The sequence below is a fragment of the Odontesthes bonariensis genome, chromosome 1 (assembly GCF_027942865.1).
Source record: "Odontesthes bonariensis isolate fOdoBon6 chromosome 1, fOdoBon6.hap1, whole genome shotgun sequence".
NCBI lineage: Eukaryota > Metazoa > Chordata > Actinopteri > Atheriniformes > Atherinopsidae > Odontesthes > Odontesthes bonariensis.
Genome location: NC_134506.1, coordinates 12,200,528 through 12,224,723, shown reverse-complemented (window position 1 = coordinate 12,224,723; position 24,196 = coordinate 12,200,528). Strand labels below are relative to the sequence as shown.

The window sequence follows — 24,196 nt, the reverse complement described above, 5'->3', positions numbered from 1 at the left end:
ATGTAATGTAAATATGGCTCTTTACATTTGTGGAAGACGAACTACTATACATCACATTTTCAAGAGGTGTGACTAATTTAATAATTGATTATTTGTGGTCAGATGATAATTGATGGTTGGTCTTAGGTAGACAAATGTCCACTGGCAGTGGCTGCGTTCTCTAGTAAAGGAGTGGATTTGCTTAGGTGGTCAGTGTTACAGCATCGGCACTACATGGATGTACATTTTCAGACAATTACTGTATGTTTATTGGCTGAACTCGGTTTACTACACACGGCGATTAGTGTCATTTCAGTATTCAAGCACTCCTTTTTTTATGTTGTTGTGCCACTTAAATCTGAACAAATGTTTCAGTCATCCATAGACTCACAGCTGTTACTGTGGCTCTTGTTTCCCTTTTAAAGTGATCTCCAATTAATTTTCCCTCACAAAGCCCTCAGTATTACTCACATTTGCCGTAGCTGACAATGAATCATTAGAATGAACTTTGTACCACAAAATATGTCAAGTGCCGTACAGTTTAAATACAGAATTTTTCAGTCGTTTAAGTCAAAAGTCTTGTCACTGTTGGTATGTCAGCCCTTTTCTGCACACGAATTCCCCTAAACCTGCAGTCAATCCAGTGCCATGAGTGTGTGCATGTTCAAAATGTCATTAAATCTTCATGTTAATCGTTGTATTTGTAAAAATAAGGCACTTTATCTATAAATTGAATTGATCTAAAATGGACTTTTTGTTTATTTATATATTTACTTGCACGTTTATTTATTTATCTAATTACATTTGACATTCCATTTAATTTAATCAAGCTGAACTTAAGTGAGTTGTCTCCTGCTAGTTCATACTTGGTGTCTTCTAAGGGATATTGCATCTAGATGTGTGTGTGTTTGCATGTTAAGAAAAGAGAACATAAGGTGAAGAATAATTTTTGACAAAACTGCAAGTAACGGGTTCTTCTGTCTTTTTCTAGGTTCAGATGTTGGATCTCTGAATTTTAGCGCGCCTCTACATCAGCCTACCTGAAATCAAGGTGGGGATTCTCTCGCGCATGCGCACTTCCTCCTCCGGTCGTCGGTAGGATATTAAAAGGGCACCCAGAAGAGCAGAGCGCGGTTCAGTCTACAGTATCAGAACCGGACCGAGAGGCGAAGAGGAAGCGCATTTCCAAGGCGGAGGAGATGGATGACAAAGAGAAAAGGAGGAAGGATGAAAACTCTGTGAAGAGCGACAAAGTCACTCTGAAAAAAGAAATTGGGCTCCTGAGCGCTTGCGCTATTATTATCGGTGAGTCTGACAGCTTTTGTCATATATTGTGACATGAACTGGCAGTTTGACACGTGAGTCGAGCTACAAGGAAAAGTTATCGTGGCAACGTGTTTGAGCGTCCGGATGGGTTAGGGTCCAACTGTAGTAACGTGTTTACGGGGAGAAGTTAGACTATCACTGCACACTGCAGTCCTCCTTCGAGTCATAATTTACTGTAAGGAGACTGCGATGACAGAAACACGGCTTAGTTTCCATACATCTTGTTTTGCCTGATTTGTACCTGAAACTGCAAATAAAAGAATATACCGTTTTAAAAACGAACTAAGTCGCTTTTCCGCACAGAAAATGTAATAAGTGTTTCTCGCTCGGAATGTAGGAGTTGAGGCTCTGTGTGGAAACTGTTGCATCAGTCGTGATGATCTGAACATGGACACGCTTACGTGGCTGGATGTTCTTAAGCTGAAGTTGAAAGGCGCACGGACAAAGCACAGCCTCCACGTGGTTCTGTGGGACAGCAGAGCTTAGACGGTTTGTCATTGGTGATCAGGATTTACTGTCAAGTGTCGACCGCAGGCTAAAGCGTCCGGCATATGTATTTTTCGTTACACGACATCACACCCACACTAAACATGTTCAGCACTGCAGCACAGAAAGTTTACAGTAAAAAATGAGGTGAACGGTTTTAATGAGGAAGTTGTAGCTTCCTCAGTTTCCTGCAACCCCGGTACAGCATTTTACAGTATGCTGTCAAATTAACGGCCTCATTTGATACAGTAAACTCAAAAGGTTAAAGTGTGTTATTTATTTTTTAATTTTATTTTGTTATGGTAGTAGGTTAATGCAGAGGGACTCCGAGGGCCAGCTGATAATCAGCCTGTGAGTGAATCGCATCTTGACACAGGTGGAGGACAACAGGATGTCCCTGAGAAGTGACAAGATGGATGTTGTCATGAATGTACTTTTCTCTTTATTTGGATTTTGTTTAATTTTATTAGATACTTTAACTCTTTTTTTTTTTCTTTTTTTTTTCAATTTTATTTATTTATTCTAGATTTTAACTGGGGAGAAGAACAACTCTTGCGTTGGTAATCATCATTGAGTTAGTACTCAAACAGGACAGCATGTCAACATAAACTTAATATAATAGAAATCCAACAGTCTGTCATAAAGAAGGAATGACAGAGTGGAGTAAAGGTATCATTAGAAAGTGGAAGGGTTATGAAAGAATAAGAAAACAGTTTGGCTATGTTGTCATTTTTCTTCTCTTTAACCAAAGTCATGTCTATTGTGCTTTGATGCCCTGCAAGTTAGTCCCAGTACTCGTTCTTTGGCCCAACCAATTTGTTTGTTTTTGTTCATTTGGCAAGCAGCAGGTGTACAATTATTTTTGTCAAAGTATATGTGATCATGTTAATTAAGAGTTGACACTTCATTATAAGTCTTCAATACTTAGAGTTTCGTCTGACATTAGTGTTTTCGTTTTAATTGAATCCTCAACACACAAAAACTGATGAGGCAAAACCTGCATAGTTATCACTCCAAAGCAACTTGAGTCATACTACTGCCCACCAGCTGCAGCCTACTCACATATCCAGTGCCTTGCTTTCAGTCTGCAGTACTGACGATGCGTGTCTCATGCTTCACTGCTCGTCACTGGACCTCTCATTACTACTGCTTTCATTTAGGGCCTGGCAGAAAAAAAAATGGTTTTGAATATAAAAAGAATCAGTATGCGCACATTAGAATTCTGGTGTACAGTCTCAGTCTTTAACAGTCTTTAGATTTATTTTGAATGTGGCAGTCACGTGGGACACGAGAAAGCTGGTTATTGTTTTTTATTGGTGTAGACGTGGTCATGTAAGTGTCCAGATTTCTGATCATGTCTGTCAGGTGTGCAGCTTTGCTGGCCTTAAGAATTCATCAGGTTATACTTCTGTTCATGTTAAAAGCATGTATCTTTTCCATGCCAGAGTAACTTATCCCAACAATGTCAATACTGTTCGTGACACACAAGGCAGTCTCTACAAAAGTTCACATAACAATTAATTGTTGCTCTGAGTCCTTTATGAGGGCTTTAATTTCACTGTAGAATGCAGGAAAGGCTCCATGTCTGATGGAAGTAGTCCTCTCACTCAGTTACTGCAACCTGGGATGATAACAAAGTAAAGTTAGTACACTGCTTTGTTCAAAGTGAATAAACTGCCTCATCTTTGTTCTTTAGGACAATATGTATGTTGTAAAATCCATAGACTGCTTCTTAAATTATTTGGTGTTGAGATTTTTCTCTCAGAATGACTTCCATTTTTTTTTTGGTTTCCTCCATTTTTGCTGCAACAGGAATTGTAAGAAACTACTTCTAATAGTCTGGTCTGGTCATCTATCTGTACGGCCTTTGGTCCAAAGCACTTGGATCCCTAATTTTCTAATTCAAACGGAATACCGATGATCAAACTTTCATCAAAAATAGTTGGTCAAAATTTGGTTGCAAAAAAAACCTCAATGATGGTCCTGATGGCCATGTACTTATCATACACTGTAGGTGTGTGGAGTTCTCCTGCAAAGTCTGTTCTCAAAACAAGAGTCGATGCTGTTCGGCTCCTTTTTTCTTCTTTATTTATTTATTTTTCTTCTTCTCTAAAGACAGTGAGCCAGACAGCTCCAGCCACATTCCAGCAACCGGGAAAGTTTCGTGGGCTTGTACTGCAGGACTAGCTGCAGGGAAAACGGGAGTAACGCATTTGTTGGTGACAAATGAAACCGATGCAACAAATAAATCGTGGTTTATTGCTTTCCACTTTAAAAAAAAAAAAAAAAAAAACGACAATGCAGCGTTTGCTAAACCACTATGAAATTTTTTAGATTAATCGTTTTAAAGGGTGAAAATCCAAAGCTGAATTTGTTAGCTTAAAATGTTAGCTTGGCTCCCCCTTGGGAATTCATTCCTGCTTCTCCAAACAGACTGTTCTGACCACTGCCTCCTGCAGGTAAGTCATAAGTCACACAACCCCAGTTTAAAAAATAAATAAATTAAAAAAAAAAAAAGCAAACTATTCCTTTAATGGGCTTTAATGTTTGGGGAAAGTGAAGATTCATGAAGAGAAAAGATAAAGCCCCTTCAACTAAAGATTGTTTTGACATAAACAATTAGTGAAAGTGATTATTTATTTTTTTTTTGGCACCATGCAGGATGGGGGTTCTTTGAGTAAGTTGGTGAATAATCGGTACTTATGAGAGAATTTCACGGCTGTCGTGCGGGGAAACTGAGATGGTTGGTTGAACTCTGATTCATGCTTTCTGCTGTGATGCCAAACTTCATGACATAACAAACAACACAGGCATGTAAGAGCGCTACATCTCGCTTCGGCCTGCACAATCAAATCAGACAATGATAAATGCACGGCATGGACCTCCCCTCTTGCTCTGCACCATTAGAGAGCATTCAGAACCATGGTGTGCTTCGCTGGGTTTTATTAGCTACAGTGTTTACAGTTCAACAGAGTCAAGTTTTTTTTTTTGTTTGTTTTTTTTTTTTGTGAAGATTCCTTTTATCCCAAACCTCCCCAAAGAAGAGAATACTACGGAGGATAGTGCAAAACATGTTTTGCTTGGACAGCTGCTGTTTGGTTACTTTAGGTGTAGTTTTGTTTTCTTTTGGAAAGGATGAAGATGCAAATGCCGGTCTGAATTTGAACTTGTTACATGGTGGCTAATAGTAGTTTATGTGCTTTAACCATTTCCCAGCTATCAGGGAACCTCTATCTGTCCCTGTTTGGGAGTTAGCTGTGCTAGAACTCTGAGTCATGTGTCCACCATGCCAAAGGACTACATTAGATATCCCAGAGAGAGAGATGTGTTATTTCTGACGTGGGTGATGATCACTGTGGTTTCAAAATAGATGACATAAGATGATATAATACTAGCTTTTCATAACAGGTAATGTGATGGGCTGCTTTGCTCTGTTATAGTCATTGGGGAGTTAATTAGAAGTCTGCCCTGGTTTATTGTTTTCTGCTTTTAAGAATGCACAGGTGACATAAGCAATTGTCATGTGTATGTATATACAAATGCTTGTTTTTTTTTTTTTTGTGCGTGGGTTTTTTTTTTTTGTTTTTTTTTTCATATATTAATTTGATTGCATAATCTTAGACGCCTCCGAGTTTTCATGCTAATGCTCTATGAATGTTTCATTTTAACCGTTGCTGTCTCTCTTTGCATATATATGCATGCATTCTAAATTAAGAGCAGGACCTGCAGAAATGTTTGACTATTTTAAGTTTAGCATTGGGGACAAAACGGCTGCACAACAGACTCACAGATGCATCACACGTACCAAAATGTTTGCAGTTCTGTGTTGTTGTTTTTTTATATTTTAGAACTACTTATTTTAGATTCCATAAATGTGACTTGCAATTTGTTGAACACGTTGTTGTTGAATTGCAAGCACCTTTTGATTTGTATTGCATTGACTCGGAAAACTCACTGTCTTCAATCTAATGCTCTTTTAGTTCATTTAACAAATGTTCCATCAAATTTGTAATATAAAGGCAAGTGTAACCATTTTGTTCTTTTATTCAAAGGGAATATCATTGGCTCTGGGATATTTATCTCACCTAAAGGAGTGCTGGAGCATGCAGGCTCAGTGGGGCTGTCACTCATCGTCTGGGTTTGTGGAGGGGGTATCTGTGCCCTTGGGTCCTTGTGCTATGCTGAACTGGGTGTCACAATCCCAAAGTCTGGAGGAGACTACTCGTATGTGACAGAAATCTTTGGAGGGCTTGTGGGGTAAGTGCTGTTGCCCTACTTTTTTCTTAAAACACTGCTGTGTCTCAACCACAGCAGTAGTTTGCCACACCTTGTGGCTTTGAGTTGTACTCGATTTGTATGCATTATACCTCAAACAGTCTGTGGTTGGTTTTGGTAGGGATGCTTCCTGGAACCAGTCATAACAGGAGATCTCGTCTTACACACTTGAACAAATACTAAATGATCAGCTGACATGTCAAATGATCAAATGGAAGCCACATGACCTTCACTGACCATATTTATGGCAGCACAAGGTTTTACTGGCTTTGTCAGTTATTTGCAAGCCAAAAATAGAGCAAAGAATAGAAATTAAAAAAGCATGATGTCTATTGTGCTTTGATGTCCTGCCAGTTAATCCCAGTACTCAATCTTTGGCCCTACCAATTTGTTTGTTTTATTCATTGTTCTGTTCAAGATGATAAAGATAAGATTCTTAATTATGGTGCCTTTCAAAAGTATTCACCCCGTTTGGCTTGTTTCCCACTGTTGTTGCCTTACAGCCTGATATTAGAATGGTGTTAAACCATTTTCAGCTCAAATATTTATTGATTCTGAAACTGACTTATGTGCCACAGAACCTAAAAATATATTATTTCATGTTTTGATGATGGATTTTGTTTTAATTTAGGAATTAGTATGTTATTGAAGGGAAAATGTATGGCCATCAGTGACTCTTAATTCTTCACTTTGGAAAGTATATTAACAATTGATTGCACAAAATTCTATTTATGGCTATTACTAAAGGCAAAACATTGTGCTGGCAGAAGCTGCACTGCAACAGAAAGGTTGGGTGTGTGAATACACACCTGCGGCCACAAGACCTCAGTAAAACAACGAACATGCATCACACTCATCATAGAGTTGGTATGAAGCTGGCCTCAGTTTGGCACATTTAGGCACTGAGATTTTTGCCCATTTTTCAATTCAGACCTTTCTCGGCTTCTCCAAACTGGATGGGTTCCACCAGTGTACAGCCATCTTTGTCATACCACAGATTCTCAACTAAAACAGGGTTTCCTCAAGAATGTGCCTGTATTCAGCACGGCTTATCATTCCTTAGGTACTGACCAATTGAGATGCCTTTTGGTGAACTCAAAATGTGATTGTTTTTTTTTTTTTTTGTTTGTTTTTCCCTCTTTGGCTTTGAGTGCATGTTTCCGCTCCTTCAGGGTCACCTTTGGCTTTTATAATCTCTGATTACTGCCCTCCTTGTGTGGTCCATGAGTTTTGGTTATCAAGGTAACCAAGAATTCTTTACATGATTTTCTTGAGTCCAAAAACACATCCATTTAGGTTACAGCATGTAAGGCAACATCAAGGAGGTAAAATGCTGTGGGGGGTGAATGCTTTTGCACGGCACTGTAGTTGATCTAAAACTGAAAACTGCACACAATTGGAAATAGTCATTTAAAAATCTTTCTTTTCTTTTTTCCCTAGGAATTTATGAAGTCTTTTTATTTCTTATAACTGAATGGATTATTTTCTTTCAGTGAATTAAAGTAAAGAACTGCACTGATAATGCAGAGAAGCGGCTGCTGTCCTGCCAAAGTGTTATTCTTTGTGGACCTGCTGTTCAGACACAGGGCTGTTTCTTATGTTCATCTTTGTCTTATAACTGATAAGATGTCCTTGGCCAAGCACTCAAGCCCAACTGCTACCGTGTAGCTTTACAGAACTGGCTCTGCCAGCAGCTTTCAGCAGCAGGGTAAATGAGAAGCCAGGATGAAACTGAAAAAGAAGAGTTGGTATGTTTATGTGAGATTTAAAAGAAAAAAATCTAATTAATGGGTTAGACTGACCCAAACCAGACTTTTAAAATGCATGTAAAAAAATCTTCATCTGACCAAAATCATACAAAACTGAGCATCACATATGATTCGAGTGAAAATCATTGAGACCACACGTCGACTCATGGTCACTCAAAGCATTTCCAGATGTTGCTCTGCTTTAACAAAATATTTATATATATATACACATACAATTATGTGTGTGTATATATGTTTTAACCATAGAATCATTTTGACAAAAATCACCATTCAAGTAACTTAAAAACAACATATGTGCAGTAAATTCAGGTGTATATGCTACAGAGGAAAAATAGAAATGGCAAAATGTCTTGATCATTTTCTCACTCAGTCTGCAGCACTGTACGTATTTTGGTCTGATTGTGGTTAATAACGCAATTTCATTCAAGTGCATGTATACTGGGACAAGGACTGTGGTCCAGTTAAATGTCCAGCCAGGTCGCGCTATTCCTGTAGCTCGAATCAACGGTACATTAAGCTATGCTGAGTAAGCGCTCCCTCTTTGTGAAAATAACAGCCCAAAGAAAACAGCTTGTGGTACTACTGTCTACTCTAGACAATATTTTAAGGAATGTTATGAATTTGGATGACCATTCTCATGGGAAACTCTGTTTTGTCTTTATTCTTTAGCTTCCTGTTATTATGGAGTGCTGTCCTCATCATGTATCCAACTACACTGGCTGTCATTGCCCTCACCTTCTCCAATTACGTCTTGCAGCCAGCCTTTCAGAACTGCCTGCCTCCATTAATCGCCACCAGACTCCTGGCTACCATCTGTGTTTGTGAGTCACAACTAGTCTAAATCCTTTCAAGTCCATTTTGTGCAGAATAGATTTGGTCAAGAATCATCAGTTCTTTTATGTGGTTCATTTAGTTAATTTTTCAAACTGTATTTTTTGGGGATAATCTATCAGTTAGTCTAGTCTTTTTACTTTGATTTTTTTTTTTTTTGGTGATGATTTTCAAGTTTCTGCAACTGTTAAGTTAGCCTAATTGCAGTTACTAATGAGTTCCACCCTGTTTGATCAAAAACAAACCTGAAACTTATGAAGATGGCCACTTTCAACTATATCCCCCTCCAGTCTGTATTAAGTATGGCACACCTTTGTGGGATTCCTTCCCTGTTTGGTCGCTGAAGATCCCACTTTATGTTGATGATTTCATGTTTATCATAAATGTACATACAGTAATCTACAAGTGATGCAACAAAAAGACATAAGAAATGTACCGCTCCAGCGAATATGAAGCCTCCTCTCTTAGTACCTTGTTAAAGCACTTTTGGTAGCCTTGACAGTCTTTGGCCAGCTTTACACCAGGATTGTCAGGTCTTCCAAATGTTAACAGATAAAAGCGTCCACGCTAGCTGTGTGAGCTGCAATGCAGCCGTTAGACACCTAGGGCTTTGGTGCTTTTATAGTTCATACATGTCTAATTGCATTACTGATGACCAATAAATGGTTTTACTACACATTTGGTTGAGAACTGCTTAAGTGATGCTTACCTCATGTAAGAATCCAGTTAGTGTTCCTGATATCACAATGGCTCAGTTGGCTTAAAGGCTGATTCTTACTCGGCGCAACCTCGCTCTTACTAGCTGGTCGCAAATGGCGCAAACGGTCACGTGACCCAAAATTCCGCCACGCCCCCCGTCGCAAGCTAGAAAATCCTCGCGCGTCGCAAGGTCGCGCACACAACTTTTTTTCTGACTTCGCGCGCGCTCAACCGGAAACAGCTGACCAAGAAAAAGAAAAAATGAACACTGCAGAGACCGCGGTGACCGAGAGGGTGCGCCTCTACAAACATCTGTACGACACGTCTATGAAGTTACACTGGGACAACGTTTGACAAAGTTCGTCTTATTGCAAAGGACGAACATTCCACCTTCTCTTCTGTTTTTGCCGCAGCCGCTTAGCTCTGAGATACGTATACAGTTCTACACTCAGAGTAAATTCATTCCGCATCAGATGTGCCAGCCTCTGCTGACGTGACACCACAGGTGGCATTGTGTATGCTTTCTTCGTATGCTTTTCAGCTTGTTTCCTCAACAGTGACGCCCGCTGGTCTGGAGAGAACTGCAAATGTGACGCATACTCGGCGCAAACTGCGCTTATGAGCTGAAGGAACTGTGAAGGGGCTGGCGCTTTCGATGACGTCATTAATGGTTCTCGAGCCAGAACAGTTGCGCGTTTGCGCCGAGTAAGAATCAGGCTTAAGCGTGTTGACACAGAATATTTTCAGCAAATTCCAACCACTACTGGTATGTTTTACATGACCACAGTATACTTGGCGTGCTGATATAGTTATATAAACCAAAGTTGTAAGAAAGCTCTTACTCTTGCTGCTCGACCTCACCTGATGTACTGTTTAGTCTTGTGTCGATGGTTGTTATTGCACATTCGCTGTGGCTTTCTGCATCACTGTGGACAGTGTCTGAATAAAGCGCTGACGAACATTAATACATTTATGAGCAATGACTAAATTCCATTGCAGCAGATGAAGCTGTCAATATTACAATATCATGCTTTAAAAGGGATCAAGTTATTCTGTTTTTTGTTGTGAGAATATAAAGAACATAACATAAAAATGCAACTTTATTATTCACCTGAGGCAGGAAAATTAACACTCTGTTTTTTGTTTGTTTTTTTGTTTGTTTTTTTTTGTCAGCTGCTGACTTTCTACTGTTCTGTCACTTAATTGACAAAGTGTCATTCACATCATTTTGTCATCACATAATTTTAAAGTTTCCACACTAATAGTGTTGATGGTCAGTGATTATCAGATGCCTTGCTCCGTGTTTCCCAACTAATGGCTGGAATGCTGACCAGATTTTTCAGTTGTGTTAGTCTGATAAAATTGTTGAAGGATTTGTTAGTTGTCAAGTCCCGTGCTGTGCCTCCTGCCTCTGTCATCATGACACTCTGGCTCACCGTGTCATACCGCAGAAACTCTTGCTGAGACATTTAGGTCAGATGACTTTTTGAACCAGAGTTAACTCCTTGTGACAATCATCAGAGCAAGCATTCTTTCCTTGATCAACATCATGCATAAGGAGCTGATCTTTGGATCAGGGGTAAAACTTGGATTACGCATTAAATGTTCTCAAGCAAAACTGCTTGACAAGCAAGTAAGTGCAAGGGAAAAAGCAAAAATTGCCCCCGTCTTGAAAGAACTACCCCTTCAATAGGACAAACCTAAACACCTGTACTGTAGCTACGGGGTGGGAAGAAATTTTGAATGTAAAATGAGGGAAACATTTTAAACTAGGAAGGCTAAATCAAACTAAGCAAACCAAAGCCAGTTTCTTTGTTCTCATGGTTTGAGGATATATGACACTGTGATAGTTTAAAGTGTGCTTATGGCTGTCATTGTCATTTGATAATTCCATATGAGATGCTAGTCTCAATGTCTGACTTCTTATCTGATCAGCGACTTTTCTCGGAAAGCTTCATTACAGCAGTCTGTTTTTAAATACCTCGTGGCAAAATCATACGGTGCATGTATCTTGTCAACAAACCAGCCAGTTTAGTCTTGTCTGAACCGGATGGGGAAACTGGAGGGATGCATGGAAATGGGATGGGTATCTGCATGCGAGTGTGCATGTGTCAAGCTGACGGTAACATTTCCAGAGTGTACCGATGGACCTCTGCTATTTTTGGAGTCAGAATGTTACAACTGCCGCATGGTTTAGCCAGGTGCTGAGTGGTGTTTTTTTTTCTTTTTTTTTTTTTTTTTTTTTGTGCGTTTTTATGTGTGTTCTCTTGTGATTAGTGTGGTTTTGTGTGTTTATGCACGCGGATGTGCCAGTATTGGTGTCAGACTACATAATGGTGCCAGCCTTTGTGGACGCCGCTAATGATGGGGTGTGTCTAAACTATTGTGCATTGTTTGACGCTCCTGTTGCTGAGACCCATGGAAACAGGAAGTGAGCTGGATACCTTGCACATCAAAGATGGGAGATCCCATTGGCCAGCTGAGATTCTGGTTGGGCATTCCTATTGGCTGCTTTGTACCACTCCCATCCTTTGCTTTGGTCCATAGCATCGCACTTGACACCTAGAATCCCAAAGATTTAGATTACTATCTATAATCGGCCATTACATCAACATCAGGTCTGAATCATTATCAGCAATTTGTAAGCGGGGAAATTGTGGGATAGCAACCACAGCAACCTTATAATCAATAAAAACAGTGGGTCCTATATACAGGATTGAAGGTGTCTTTGTGCACACTTGAGTTTTCACATGGCTGTTCTGAGGTTGACTGAACTGTTGAGGGTTTATGAATGCGAGTCAGCTTAGATATGCGTGTCCCCCTCCTTCCTGTCCTGCAGAGTGTAATGCATGAGAGTCACAAGTCACCCATGAGTGTGTGCGTGAAAACCAGACGGGTCCAGTTATGGGCTGGCTGTGTTCTTCTAAGAATAGGCACACTGAAAATCCCACAGTTGCTGTTGAGCCCAGTACACACATTCAAGAGATTTACTCTCTTATCGCCATTTATTTCTGAGTTTCTCTGAATTTAAAAAGCAGAAGGCACATTTTCAGGCGAGTAACTGCGTCATATTTATTTGCTCAAAGTGCAAAAGAAAACTCGTCTTACTGATCAAAGTATCATTACTAGATAAACTATTGACATTTTTACACGTGCTGATTTTCCCTTTTTATTGAGGATGGACTGCACTCACAGGTTCTGTTGTTCATTCCACAGAACCAGAGAGCCAAACTTCTTCTCTGCTTTGTGCCACATGCAGGAGTTTGAGCCATTAAGATGTCATGCTTACTTGCTTAGATGGATGACTTTGACATATTACACATATTTTTCCATTTAAAGAAGGGGAGAAAAATGTATTTTTGTCGTTTTTACATATTTTTACCAGATGAGCCAGAATCAACTGCACGAAGCCGAAAGATCACGATTTGTATTCCTTTTCCCTGCCCTCTTCTCTTTATTCGGAAGAGATGGTCGTCCCAAAAGTCAGAACAACACTCGACCCAAATTGGTGAAGCTACATTCATCTACAGTTTGCTTAAAAAAATAAATAAGTAATTCAAATGTCATGTGCTTATTCAATTTGAGTGTGGCTAATGATTTCAATTTAGTGTTGGCAGGGTTTCTCGGATTCCCGGAGGCTGCTGGACATTATATTGAATGCTGCACAAAACTAATTTAGCTCTTGACTGAGGTGTTATTGTTGTTCACAACTGCCTTGAAAATGGGGGATGATAGCCCAGTGCATTAATGTAAGTGAAGAGATCAGATTCTGTCTTTAACTTGGGATTAAGGGATTCTGGTGTCTGGTACCACATGCTATATAGACTGGACTTGAGAGAAGTTGTTGCCAGTTTAGTTACTCCATCAACTACATCCTGGATGAGGAGGGGGCGTTTCTGAGGTTAAAGACCCCTGATAAATTTGCTTTGAGTTTGGATAGAATACATTAAGTGAAAAAGCAGTAATTAGTTTAGTATTCAAGTGTTGCGGCAGCCTTCAATAGAAGCTGTGACGGGGGGGCACAGATTTACCTGCACTGTCACATTCAAAGCCAGGGGCACCTCCTTCCTGTCGGAGTTAAAACAGAGGAAAGTCGGGGGGGGGGGGTTCACAGGAACACAAGAACGGAAATGCATGTAGCACTCTGAGAGTAACGGACTATAAAACACAGCGGTGTTGTAGAGCAGAAAAAGCTCTGCCCGGTGCCACCAAAACCTCCTGCCAACAATTCACGTGTGTGTGTGTGTGTGTGTGTGTGTGTGTGAGTGTGTGTGGCCGCACCAGCGGAAGCAGTTTAGTGTGGTGGGAGGGAAACCCTTCTCTGGTGATCGATGACCCGTCTTTATATATCCTGCTGGTCTGCTCCTTCAAGACACTGTATGTGAGATTGAGCTGGAGTGAAAGGTGAGAAGAGAAAATAAGGTATAATCGTATGATTCTGAAACGGTAAGATGAAAATCATGGCAATTTTGTAAACCTACCCTGAATCCTAAACTTCACTCTGATCTTCAGCCTTTGTTCTTTTAAGTACCACACTATTCTGAGAGTAAGTGAAACATAAGCACCTGATAACAGGGGTGGGACACACAATTAGCATGAATTTATACCGAACAAGCACAGAACATTCAGCTATGCTTTGCACATATGTTGTTCATGAGAAGATGGTAACAAAAGATGCACTGTCCTAATGACAGTTTTCCTTTTGTCACATCCCCCTCACAACTCCTCTTGGCAAAGAACACCAATGATGGTTCAGAAGCCAAGCTATCTACAAGAATATGCAGAATGCGCAGGCCGGTTCTTCACCAGAGCATACGATAGAAGTAATTCCATCCACAAACCAGACTGTTTAAAATCATGTTTGCATGTAGATGTGTACCTGCAACATTGTTAACTGTGGTATGAGTGATTTGATAAGATTATTCAGTGCATGTTTAAGGAGATGTTGCTTTCTTTTTCAGTTGAAATGCCACCTACCACAGATGACATGAAAGGGATTCTTTTTTTTCTTTTTTCTTTTTTTTGATTTGACTTTTTTCCAGCTTCCGTTGTGACTTATGTTCTTCTGTCATACCTTCGGTCAAATGCTACTATAGAACATTTGAAAATAACTTGATCGTCTCAAAGAAAACTGTCTGATTTGCTCTTTTGGGTGCATAAACCAACCATCCAGCTAACTGTGAAAGCTACGTGAGAATGAATATTAGTTTTTCATAAAAACTGTAATATTCAATGATGCACCACATTTGCTGAGTGAAAAATGAATGCAGCTTTTTGTAAATATTACTTAAGGTAATATTTATATACTTTATTACATGTCAGCTGGTATGCTGCTTTATGTCTTCATGTGATAACATTCATATGCCCAATAGATCCTAGCTGCGCAAGTATTGTAAAGGATGAGAAGATGGGATTTGAGCTGATTTATTTATCATTAGGCAACTTGTCGTTTATATCACTCTTTTAAATCACAGCAGTGTGATCTTTATTGGAAACAGCTTTGAGCTTAAGAAATAGTTTTCATGTGGTTTAAAATGGACACATTTTGTTAAATAAGATTTTTTTTTTTTTTTTTAAAGCTAAATGAAAACATCACATAGGCTAACAGTCAATTATATTGAGGCAATAGAATTAAACTATTTCCCTATGGGCTGTTTTTATTTATTTATTTATTTATTTTTCCTCTCTCTCAATGTGTTTTGTTTAATATAGCTGTTGTGTTGGTCAGTGGCCCCCACCCACCAGACAACGAAGCATTGGTAACAGGGCCACAATTGTGCTGGCAAAATATGAATAATCACAAAGAGCTTTTTAATGTCTCTATCAAAATGATATAATACCAAACAGTAATTGTTCAGCATTTTGTGCCATAGTGGTATGTAATTCAGTATAATGTGGAATAGTGTTTCTCCTTTCAGTAGAACATGTTGCTGTATCATTGTCTGTCATTACCCTTTGATGGTACAGTATCCCTCTGATTCAGTGAGTCATCCAGGAAAAATATGCGTTGTTTATAATATCACTGGTATATAAATATAGGCACAGCAGTAGAAAAGTAACTTGGTAATCCCATCTGTATCTATGTGCTAATTACTTTACTTTTAAGATCTAAATTTGGTGTTTCAAAAGAAAAAAATTAAAAGCAGTATTTTTTTTGTTAGCATTATTGAACAGTACTTTAACTTTCAGACTCATTTGTGGGCATATTGTTATATGAATAAACAACAACTTTACTGGGCTTACTGTACGTCTCACTCATTAGCTTGTACTAGAGTTTGAGGGCATTTGCACTAGCTTAGCCTGAATGCTTGGAATTAGGTCAGCCCTTGTTATGGTGCCATTCACAAACACGCAAAACTGAGGGTCAATGTCAAGATTAGTGGCTTTGGGGAGTGCAGGGGCCTACAAACAGAGATGCACACAAAAGCGTACTATAGGTGGGGAAACCAAAAGCAGGAAATGTTACAAATTACAGTGTTTCCTTTCTATTCTATTTTGTACATGAAGATGTCTTATCTTGTATTTCTGCTGATAAACGTGCAATGTTGCAGTAGTGATGGAATGTAGGAACCCCCCCCCCTCTCTCTCTTTCTGGACCTCTTGTATTTAGATGTTAAGTAGTGGTTTGCTACTGCTTAAAAGCTGCAATCCACAGTTCAGTGTACAGTAATGAAATGCCTGTCCGGCTGCTTCTGTTTGCAACTTACAACTTTGTTGTCGGGAAAATTCTCCTTCTGTTGTTGACCTTACCAGAGAGCAACAATATGCGGCGTGAGCAGTGGTAAGGCACCCCCCCCCCCAGGTCGCCACCTGGGGAATTTGGCCAGAGGAGAATTTTCTCTTCAATAAATTTGAGTTACAAACAGAAGCAGCCAGTCTGGTTTTTAGCTCCTGTACGCTGCAAACTGGCGGTTTGAAAAAATAAAAAAATTAAGTGTTAGTTGTTCTTTACTTGTTTTGTTTTATTTAGCTTTAAATTTTTTTTGTTAGGTTTTAAATCACTGATAATTTCAGGGAGGATATGTGGGAGGGAGCCGTGTCTTCCCACTGATCGTAAGGCCAACAACAGAAGATGTCTGTGGAAATCTAAGACACGGTGACATCAGATAGAGATTGGGTTTTGGCCACATGCACACAGAAAGTTATCAGAAAGTGTAAGAGAATACCACAATCTAGTGTCTTTGGGAATTCCGTGTATGCTGCCATGTAATATGTTTATATGCTGTTCCTGTTGATACATTTTCAATGAGATGCTGCCAAGGTGAGTCCAACTCCTCTGGTCTTTTCTCCACAACACCCAATAGCCTCAGCAGGGGGGAGTGTGTAATATGTGCACGAAATGAGAAGTTGTAGGAATTCTAATCATATTTTCAACAATTTTTAGTCTTGAATATACAGATATATTCTGTTGCTACTATGAATTGGAAAGCAAATGAGGAGATGAAGCTTTAGCCAAAGATTGGATAACCTCTGCTTGTAAAATGACATTCTCCGAGTCTGTTGTGGGTCACTCCACTCTTGGAGCAACATTTTTCTTCAAAAAGGTGTCGGATTTCTTCTTCTCGATGACATGCAGTAGGCTCGGACAAAATGTTCACTGCAAACGCAATGTGTTGGAGAAGAAAACTTTTTCTTTAGTTTTTCTTGTCACTGTTTTGAAAAATGCCAACTTTGTTAGGCTTTCTGAAGGTCTTTAAAAATGTTTTCACTTATTTTGTAGTTGTGTCTACTCACAATTTAAAATGGATTATCTGCTTAGTTGTTTTTAAATGATATCTTCAGGCACTTTATTTCCAGCTGCCTGTCACAAAGATCATTTGTTCCCATTCTTGTTGTTGTTGTTGTTGTTTCTTTGAAAAAGAAATGAATATAACACCGTTTAATAGGCATAAAAAAGTATTATTCGATCAACAAGGTTATTCCCAAAGAGCCATTGACTGAAAACTTTACATATTATTGTATGGTGTGTAGTGTTTTCTTTAAGAAAAGAAAAAAAAGACCTGACATAGGACCTGTGAGATGCATCTGAACAGTAGATAGATAAACTGAAAGGACAAAGGGTGGCTGTCAAGAGGCAGTTTTTAAGAAAAGGAAACGGTGGCAACGGGTCTTATGGAGTGATGAATCCTCTCATAAACCTAGACCTCAATATTATCAAAGCAGGGTGGTGATCATCTTGGCAGAACGGAACAAAAGGCAGCCAACATCCACAGAAGAGTTTTGGAATGTCCTTTTAAAAAGCCTGGAGAAATATTCCTGAAGACGACTTAAAGGAATGACAGAAAGCTTGTCTAAGAGGGTTCAGGCTGTGTTGAAGAATCAAGGTGCTCAGACCAAGTATTGACTTTCAAGCTTGATAGAGTTGAACTAACTCTATTTAAATGTATATTTTGAGGTTCCAATGAAGTGCTGCACCTATTTCTTCTTTTCTGGGCAGTAAATGAAGAAATGAAACTTGTTTTCGGGATCGGCCACAGCTACAGTGGTTGAAACGGGATTTGATGAATGAGGTCAGTGTAAGTGCCTAAGGCATTCCCATGTTTTCGAGACTTTGAGGTCAATCAAGCGTCTTAATGCTTTTTCAACCCAGAAAATGGTTTCATTGTACTGAAAATAACCTCGGTTGTTAAAGAGCTCAACTGGTGGATATGGAAGCTCACACAAACTTCAACTTGACGTTGTATATGAAACATCCAGCAGGCAAATGATATTTGAATTTCATGTTATTAGAATTGTGTTTATTTTTGTTTTTGTGTGCACAGTATTCCTGACCTGGGTGAACTGTTCCAGTGTGCGCTGGGCAACAAGAATCCAGGACATTTTCACTGTAGGAAAACTTCTCGCTCTAGTGCTCATCATAGTAGTAGGACTCGTCCAAATCTTTAGAGGTAACCTCACACACACACACATATAAATATATATATATATATATATATAGATTGCTGTGGTTTACTTACTGCTATGCAAGTTTGGTTTGAAGAGCCCTGCAAATTGAGTTGCTGGAAATGGATTTATTGGCCTCATCAGCAAAATAAAAAGTAATTAGTACAGAACTAGTTACTTGAAGAATGCAGTTTCTAAGATGATATGAATATTTACTGAGTGAAATGCTTTTGAACTAATAAAAAGATGAATCGTGCATTTCACATGGACTTGTAGTATGATTGTGGTCTTCAGGCAGAAACTGTTGCAACAAGTGAGACTGTAACTTAATATAGTGACCAGGCCCTGCTTATTCAGCTTATTACATTTTTTACTTTATATTCAGAATTTGTTTCGAGGCTTTTTTGGAAGATGAAATGTCTCTTGCAGTTTTGATAAACGTTTGCTTGTTTAAAATTGAACTTGACACTGAAGTCATTGTAATGTGCATTTTATTTCACTGTTCTAGGTTGTGAAACAATGATTTTACAGTTTAATGTGCCCATCCCTTTTGTCCCATCCGTTTTTAGGCCACTATGATGCCCTGAGACCCAGTGTGGCTTTTGAATTCAGTCAGGACCCCTCAGTGGGACAGATAGCTCTGGCCTTCCTTCAGGCCTCCTTTGCCTACAGTGGCTGGAATTTCCTCAATTATGTCACAGAGGAGGTCGTGGAGCCACGCAAGTAAGATATTTCATACTTTCAGTTTTTCAGATGGGCTCATGCAGTTCCTCGCTCGGAATTTATCATCTGTCATTGTACACCAACACATGAATTAGCCTTTTTTCCCTCATGACTTTTCATATGATTAGGAACCTACCCCGTGCCATCTACATCTCTATCCCACTGGTGACGCTGGTCTACACTATGACCAACATCGCCTACTTCTCCTCCATGACCCCAGAAGAGCTGCTCACCTCTAATGCTGTGGCAGTGGTGAGGAGTTCTCCATCTTCAGTCATGTACTGATTTTTGTACCAGTTGAGAGCCAAATGCATAAGTAGTTCTATTTACATTGGGTCTGTACTTTGCAGTTGACTTGCTAATAGTTGCACTCACCTATACGCCTTACCTGGCTTTGATGGTTGTCAGGGTGAGGTGAGCTCAGGGGTGAAAGTTTCTATTGGCTGCAAACAGCAATGCAATAAGTTGCCCATTATGTTTTTGTGTGTTTGTACCATTTCTTTGTACGTGTGGAATCGGCTTGAATGAAAAACATTGGGCTATGTTGTGACTTAGGAATAAAGCAAAAAAAAGACACTCAGAAGTTACATCCTTGTGCACATCACCAGGCTTGTTTAGTCTGCCGCTGCTTCTGTAGTACCAAACATTGGAGAGTGAGCTGCAATAAAGAGCTTGAGTTACCACTAGAGACGATACGTTGTGACGCTGCACCTACTGTCTTGTAAGAAATATGCAAAGTGGTTTTTTTTTTTGGTTTTTTTTTTTAAGTCATATTTTTCTATTTGGGGGGTGGGGGTCGCACTCGGTCAATAAACTGATCCATCATTTGTTGTGTTTTCTCAGACATTTGGAGAGAAGCTGCTGGGGATGTTTTCCTGGGTGATGCCAATATCTGTAGCACTGTCCACTTTTGGAGGCATTAATGGATATTTGTTCACCTCTTCCAGGTAAACTAGTCTGCCTTCCATTTGTCATACCTTAATCTATATATCCTTTGTTACTGCCAACCAAATGTTTGAAGCTACTCCTCCCATGTATGCATGAAGTGTTTTTGTGTTTGTAGATTGTGTTTCTCAGGGGCCAGAGAGGGTCACCTGCCATATCTGCTAGCCATGATCCACCTAAAAAACTGCACACCCATCCCTGCCCTGCTGGTCTGTGTGAGTATAGCGCTGTCAATTGTATCCAGCCGTGTAGCTTCACATCAGCACAGAGCAGAAGGGCTGACCACAGACGGACTCATGCATATGAAAGGAATCCCTCGAACAAAGCATTGTTTTCATTTTGGTTCAATATCTGCTTGATGTTTAAACCTTACGGCACCTCTTACAGTGTTTTGCCACAATAGTCATCCTGTGTGTTGGAGAGACGCACAACCTGATCAACTATGTGTCGTTTATCAACTATCTGTCCTACGGGGTAACCATCGCCGGCCTTCTGTACCTGAGAAAGACGAGACCCAACCTGTACAGGCCAATCAAGGTGCGGCTGCTTTAATATGTTGTATTTTATTATGTCTTTGTGGATTTCAGTTGAGTGTTTGTTAACCATCGAGTGATGGCTGTCCACTGGGATTCTATAGAATAATGGCGCGTTTCCACTAGCTCGCTTCGGCTTGGCTCGGCGCACTATTGCGTGTTTCCACTAGCACGCAGTACCTGCAACCGGGTAGACTTTTGGTATCACCCCAGCCCTGGTTCCAAGCAAGCCGAAGCGTTACTAAAACGTGACGTCAGCCGACTGCCTTCCACTGATTGGCCGATGAGTGTCGTCACTTTTTAATACTGTTTTGTCTGGCGGCCAGAAGTCTTCTCTGGCTCTCATCTCTTGCCTTCTGTGCGACAAAAAGCCACAGGGTGAGCAGCAACACGAGCGCCTCGATGAAAACAATGTGAAGTAATGAAAAGGGCCCTATGGATAACAGTTGAACACAAAAATGTCAAAATATAGTTGGGGACATTAATTAAATGTGACATATTGGGGAAAAAAATCCCTTTTTTCTGTTCTTGAGAGCATATGTTGGTGTGCCTGAAGTCACCAGCAAGTGTAGGACTCCTCAAAAACATAACCAGGGCATCTTTGTTTTAAAGTTTGTCATCAAAGGAGCCATTCTGATTTTCATTTCAAAATGTTCTCACTTGTAGCTGCTGACATTGAGAACTTGCGAAGTCTTGAACCTGAAAACAGACTGTTAACAGAGAGGTCTTAAAATCAGACTGAGACAGAAGGTACTGTGCCTTAACCAACAGGTAGCCAATAAATATTAAATATGACTCAAATGGAAAGTAAGGTTTGAAATACTTAAACTTATTTTATTAGCCTGCAGGGTGGCTGTCAAAGGCAGAAGGTTTCATTTGAAAGTTATGGAGGAGTACCTGTGTTAGGCTACACTGCTCGTATAGTCCATTATTAAAGCAGCCTTAATCAAAGGAAGCGGTCAGTATGCACAATTTGTTTTCTAAGGAGTAAGTCTATTCACTGGTCTACGATGCCAAATATGGAGACTGTGAGCTGTCAATCATAAGCTGCCCTTTGTGACCATCAGCGTTTCTCATGTCCCAACCAGATATATTCGATAGATGTCAAAGAAGTGCATAATATTTTGGCACCTCCTAGTGTTGTAAATGTCAGTTACACATCAGGCCTGTGGAAACAGAATGTATGCAATGCTTTTCAGTTGTTAAAATAAGAAGGAAAAAAATTATCTTAGTGATTGAGCATTAATAAATCCTTATCCAAAGAGCTCTTGAGTGATCTGGAAAAATTCTATGAACATATTGAAAACCCTCGCACCATTTTGTATACATTCTAGTTTGATACGCATGTACAGGCACAAATCTTCTGAAAGTGTGTCTGTTCTGTGCAGGTAAACTATTTGGTCCCTATCAGCTACTTAATTTTCTGGGCCGTACTGCTGGGCTTCAGTTTGTACTCTGAACCAGTGGTCTGTGGCCTTGGAATGGTAATAATGCTGACTGGAGTCCCAGTTTACTTTGTTGGAGTTCAGTGGAAGGAAAAACCCAAATGGATCTACAGGCTAGTCGGTGAGTTCGTCTGTGCCACACAAAAGTACATATACATTTTTTTTTGTGTGTGTTTATTTTGCCCGTTCATTCTTGTAATTATTTTTTCTCCCGATGTGTTTTGTGTTGCAGAAAGAGTCACATACATTGGCCAGAAGCTGTGTTATGTAGTGTTTCCTCAGGAGGACTCCTCAGAGACTGAACCCCTCACTGCCAAAGCCACTGACTGAGCAGTGAAGTCAACAAGGACTTCCATTTTTGTGTTAGTTTTCCCACATTGTTTTCTCAGTGAATTGTGAAGAGATGGCTTCATACATGTTCTTGCACAGGTGCCATTTGATAGGGGCTGGGGTGGAGCCCCTATAAGAAGAAGAAAAAAGTAAAACGATCCAGAATGCGTTGGCATGATGAGCTCTACAGCATGTGTTTTTAGTCGTTGGTTTTCTCTTTAATCTCATTTTCTCACTCATAAGGACTCCATTTGTCATCGGCTGGTTCACATCTAGTGCTTTTTCTTTAACTAAATATTCATGCTAATGTGCCTCCTGATTGTGTAGATCTTTGGTTTGTGTGGGTATCTGGGGTGTGTAATACCTTTTATGGTGAATATGCAAGCAGTTTCTGGACTTAGCAATATTTCTATTACTGCCACGGCCTTGAGCTCAGCTCACTAATTACTCACATGTTTTCTGTCGGTTGTGGATGGTTGCATTTTTCTGTTTGCATCTCTGCTTGGTTACTGTATCTGGGTATTCTTTTTTACTTTACACCCACTGTTCTTTTGTTGTTCAAGTCTATTGCAGAGGTTGTCTTATAGATACCATAGGTGCCTTGTTGTTGTTGTTGTTGTTGTTGTTGTTGTTGTTATTATTATTACTCTTGGATAGAGAGCGATGATCTGACATTCATCTGTCCCAGCAGAAATTTACACCAGAGGAAGAGACTTAAGGGTGAAGTTTGGTTTGTCAGCTGGATAAATGTCTCAATCTCTTGATATATAACACATGACGGCAAGCTGTTCTTCCAGGTTTTTAACATTCTCCTCTGGTCTCCTGAGAAAGGCACTTGAAGTCTAATGAGCTTGTTGCTTTAGAAATACTCTCCACTCTGAGAATGCCACTGTGAACTCTCTCAAGGTGCTTGAAAGTTCTTATCAAATTTCAGAATTTGTGTTTGTTGTCGTAATGCAGTACTTACCATTAACGTGTTACTGGTTAATTTGGAAGAATTCATATTGACAGGCAGATGGCCAGCTGGTATTGGATGTTTACTTGTACACAGACCTATCACTAATTACCCAAAGACACATTATTCCGACACTGACTCCTGTTCCACTGACTTATCACAGACCAGCTGACTAACTGAGCTACTGATGACATCATATGGTTGTACGGATAATGGTCCTCCTGATATATCGTGATCTTATGGGATTTCTGTTTTTCTAGTGATGTGAAATGCTTACTCAGTTTGACCCAGGTGCAATGTTAAGTTGCCTTTAAATCATCGTAGTCAAACCGACCTCATTAATGCAGCTCCAGTGCCACTACCTTCATAAAGTATGCTAATTGGACCTTGGGGATATTATTAACGTGTTCTATTTGGGTAACTCCTAAATTGCACTTCATTTGAGCGTTTTTTTTTTTTTTTAACACGCAACAGAACAAATGAAGCTTTGGGCTGCTGGTCTCTTTAAACAGGATGTAAACAAGCAGCTTAGCACTTTAACTCAACATCTGGTCATTTTGTTGTGGGCCTAAATATGTGTACATGAAGTCCACTAAGAGAGACGCACTTAAGACGACATATCCGTCCTGCCACGTTCAATGCTGTTAGGGTCACACCTGTAAATACTGTGTAAAGAAAATAAATCTGTTCTAAATGGATTCTGCAAAGGTAACATTCCTCAGAGGTGTTGTGATACATTTACATACTGTATGATTTATGGGCGTTCCTCTGTGTTTTGTAAAAGAGTGAAGTTGTACAATAATAACAATGTAATTGCTCATTAAATATAGTGACTTATATGCACATTTCTGCTGAGGTCTGTCTTCTGTGTCAACACATTTAGTGTGTTTATGTGGACAATAAATTGGGGACAGAGTAAGCTGCTTAGTATTGTCATTTTGAACGTGAAAATGACTCGGGACAAAATAACACATTATTCTGGTACTTTCAGTTGTTTGTTTTTTTTTTTTTTTTTTT

General features: G+C 39.7%; 1 protein-coding gene across 1 annotated transcript; it reads left to right on the top strand.

Annotated features, from left to right (window-relative positions):
• The first annotated feature begins 1,065 nt into the window (after positions 1 to 1,065).
• On the top strand, positions 1,066 to 24,022 carry slc7a10a (solute carrier family 7 member 10a). The gene is made up of 11 exons (XM_075472223.1): positions 1,066 to 1,284; positions 5,844 to 6,048; positions 8,505 to 8,656; positions 18,128 to 18,253; positions 18,818 to 18,971; positions 19,100 to 19,223; positions 19,815 to 19,918; positions 20,035 to 20,131; positions 20,304 to 20,453; positions 21,838 to 22,015; positions 22,127 to 24,022. The coding sequence occupies exons 1-11, from the start codon at positions 1,179 to 1,181 to the stop codon at positions 22,222 to 22,224; spliced, it is 1,494 nt and encodes a 497-aa protein (XP_075328338.1). The 5' UTR covers positions 1,066 to 1,178; the 3' UTR covers positions 22,225 to 24,022.
• The last annotated feature ends 174 nt before the right edge of the window (positions 24,023 to 24,196 follow it).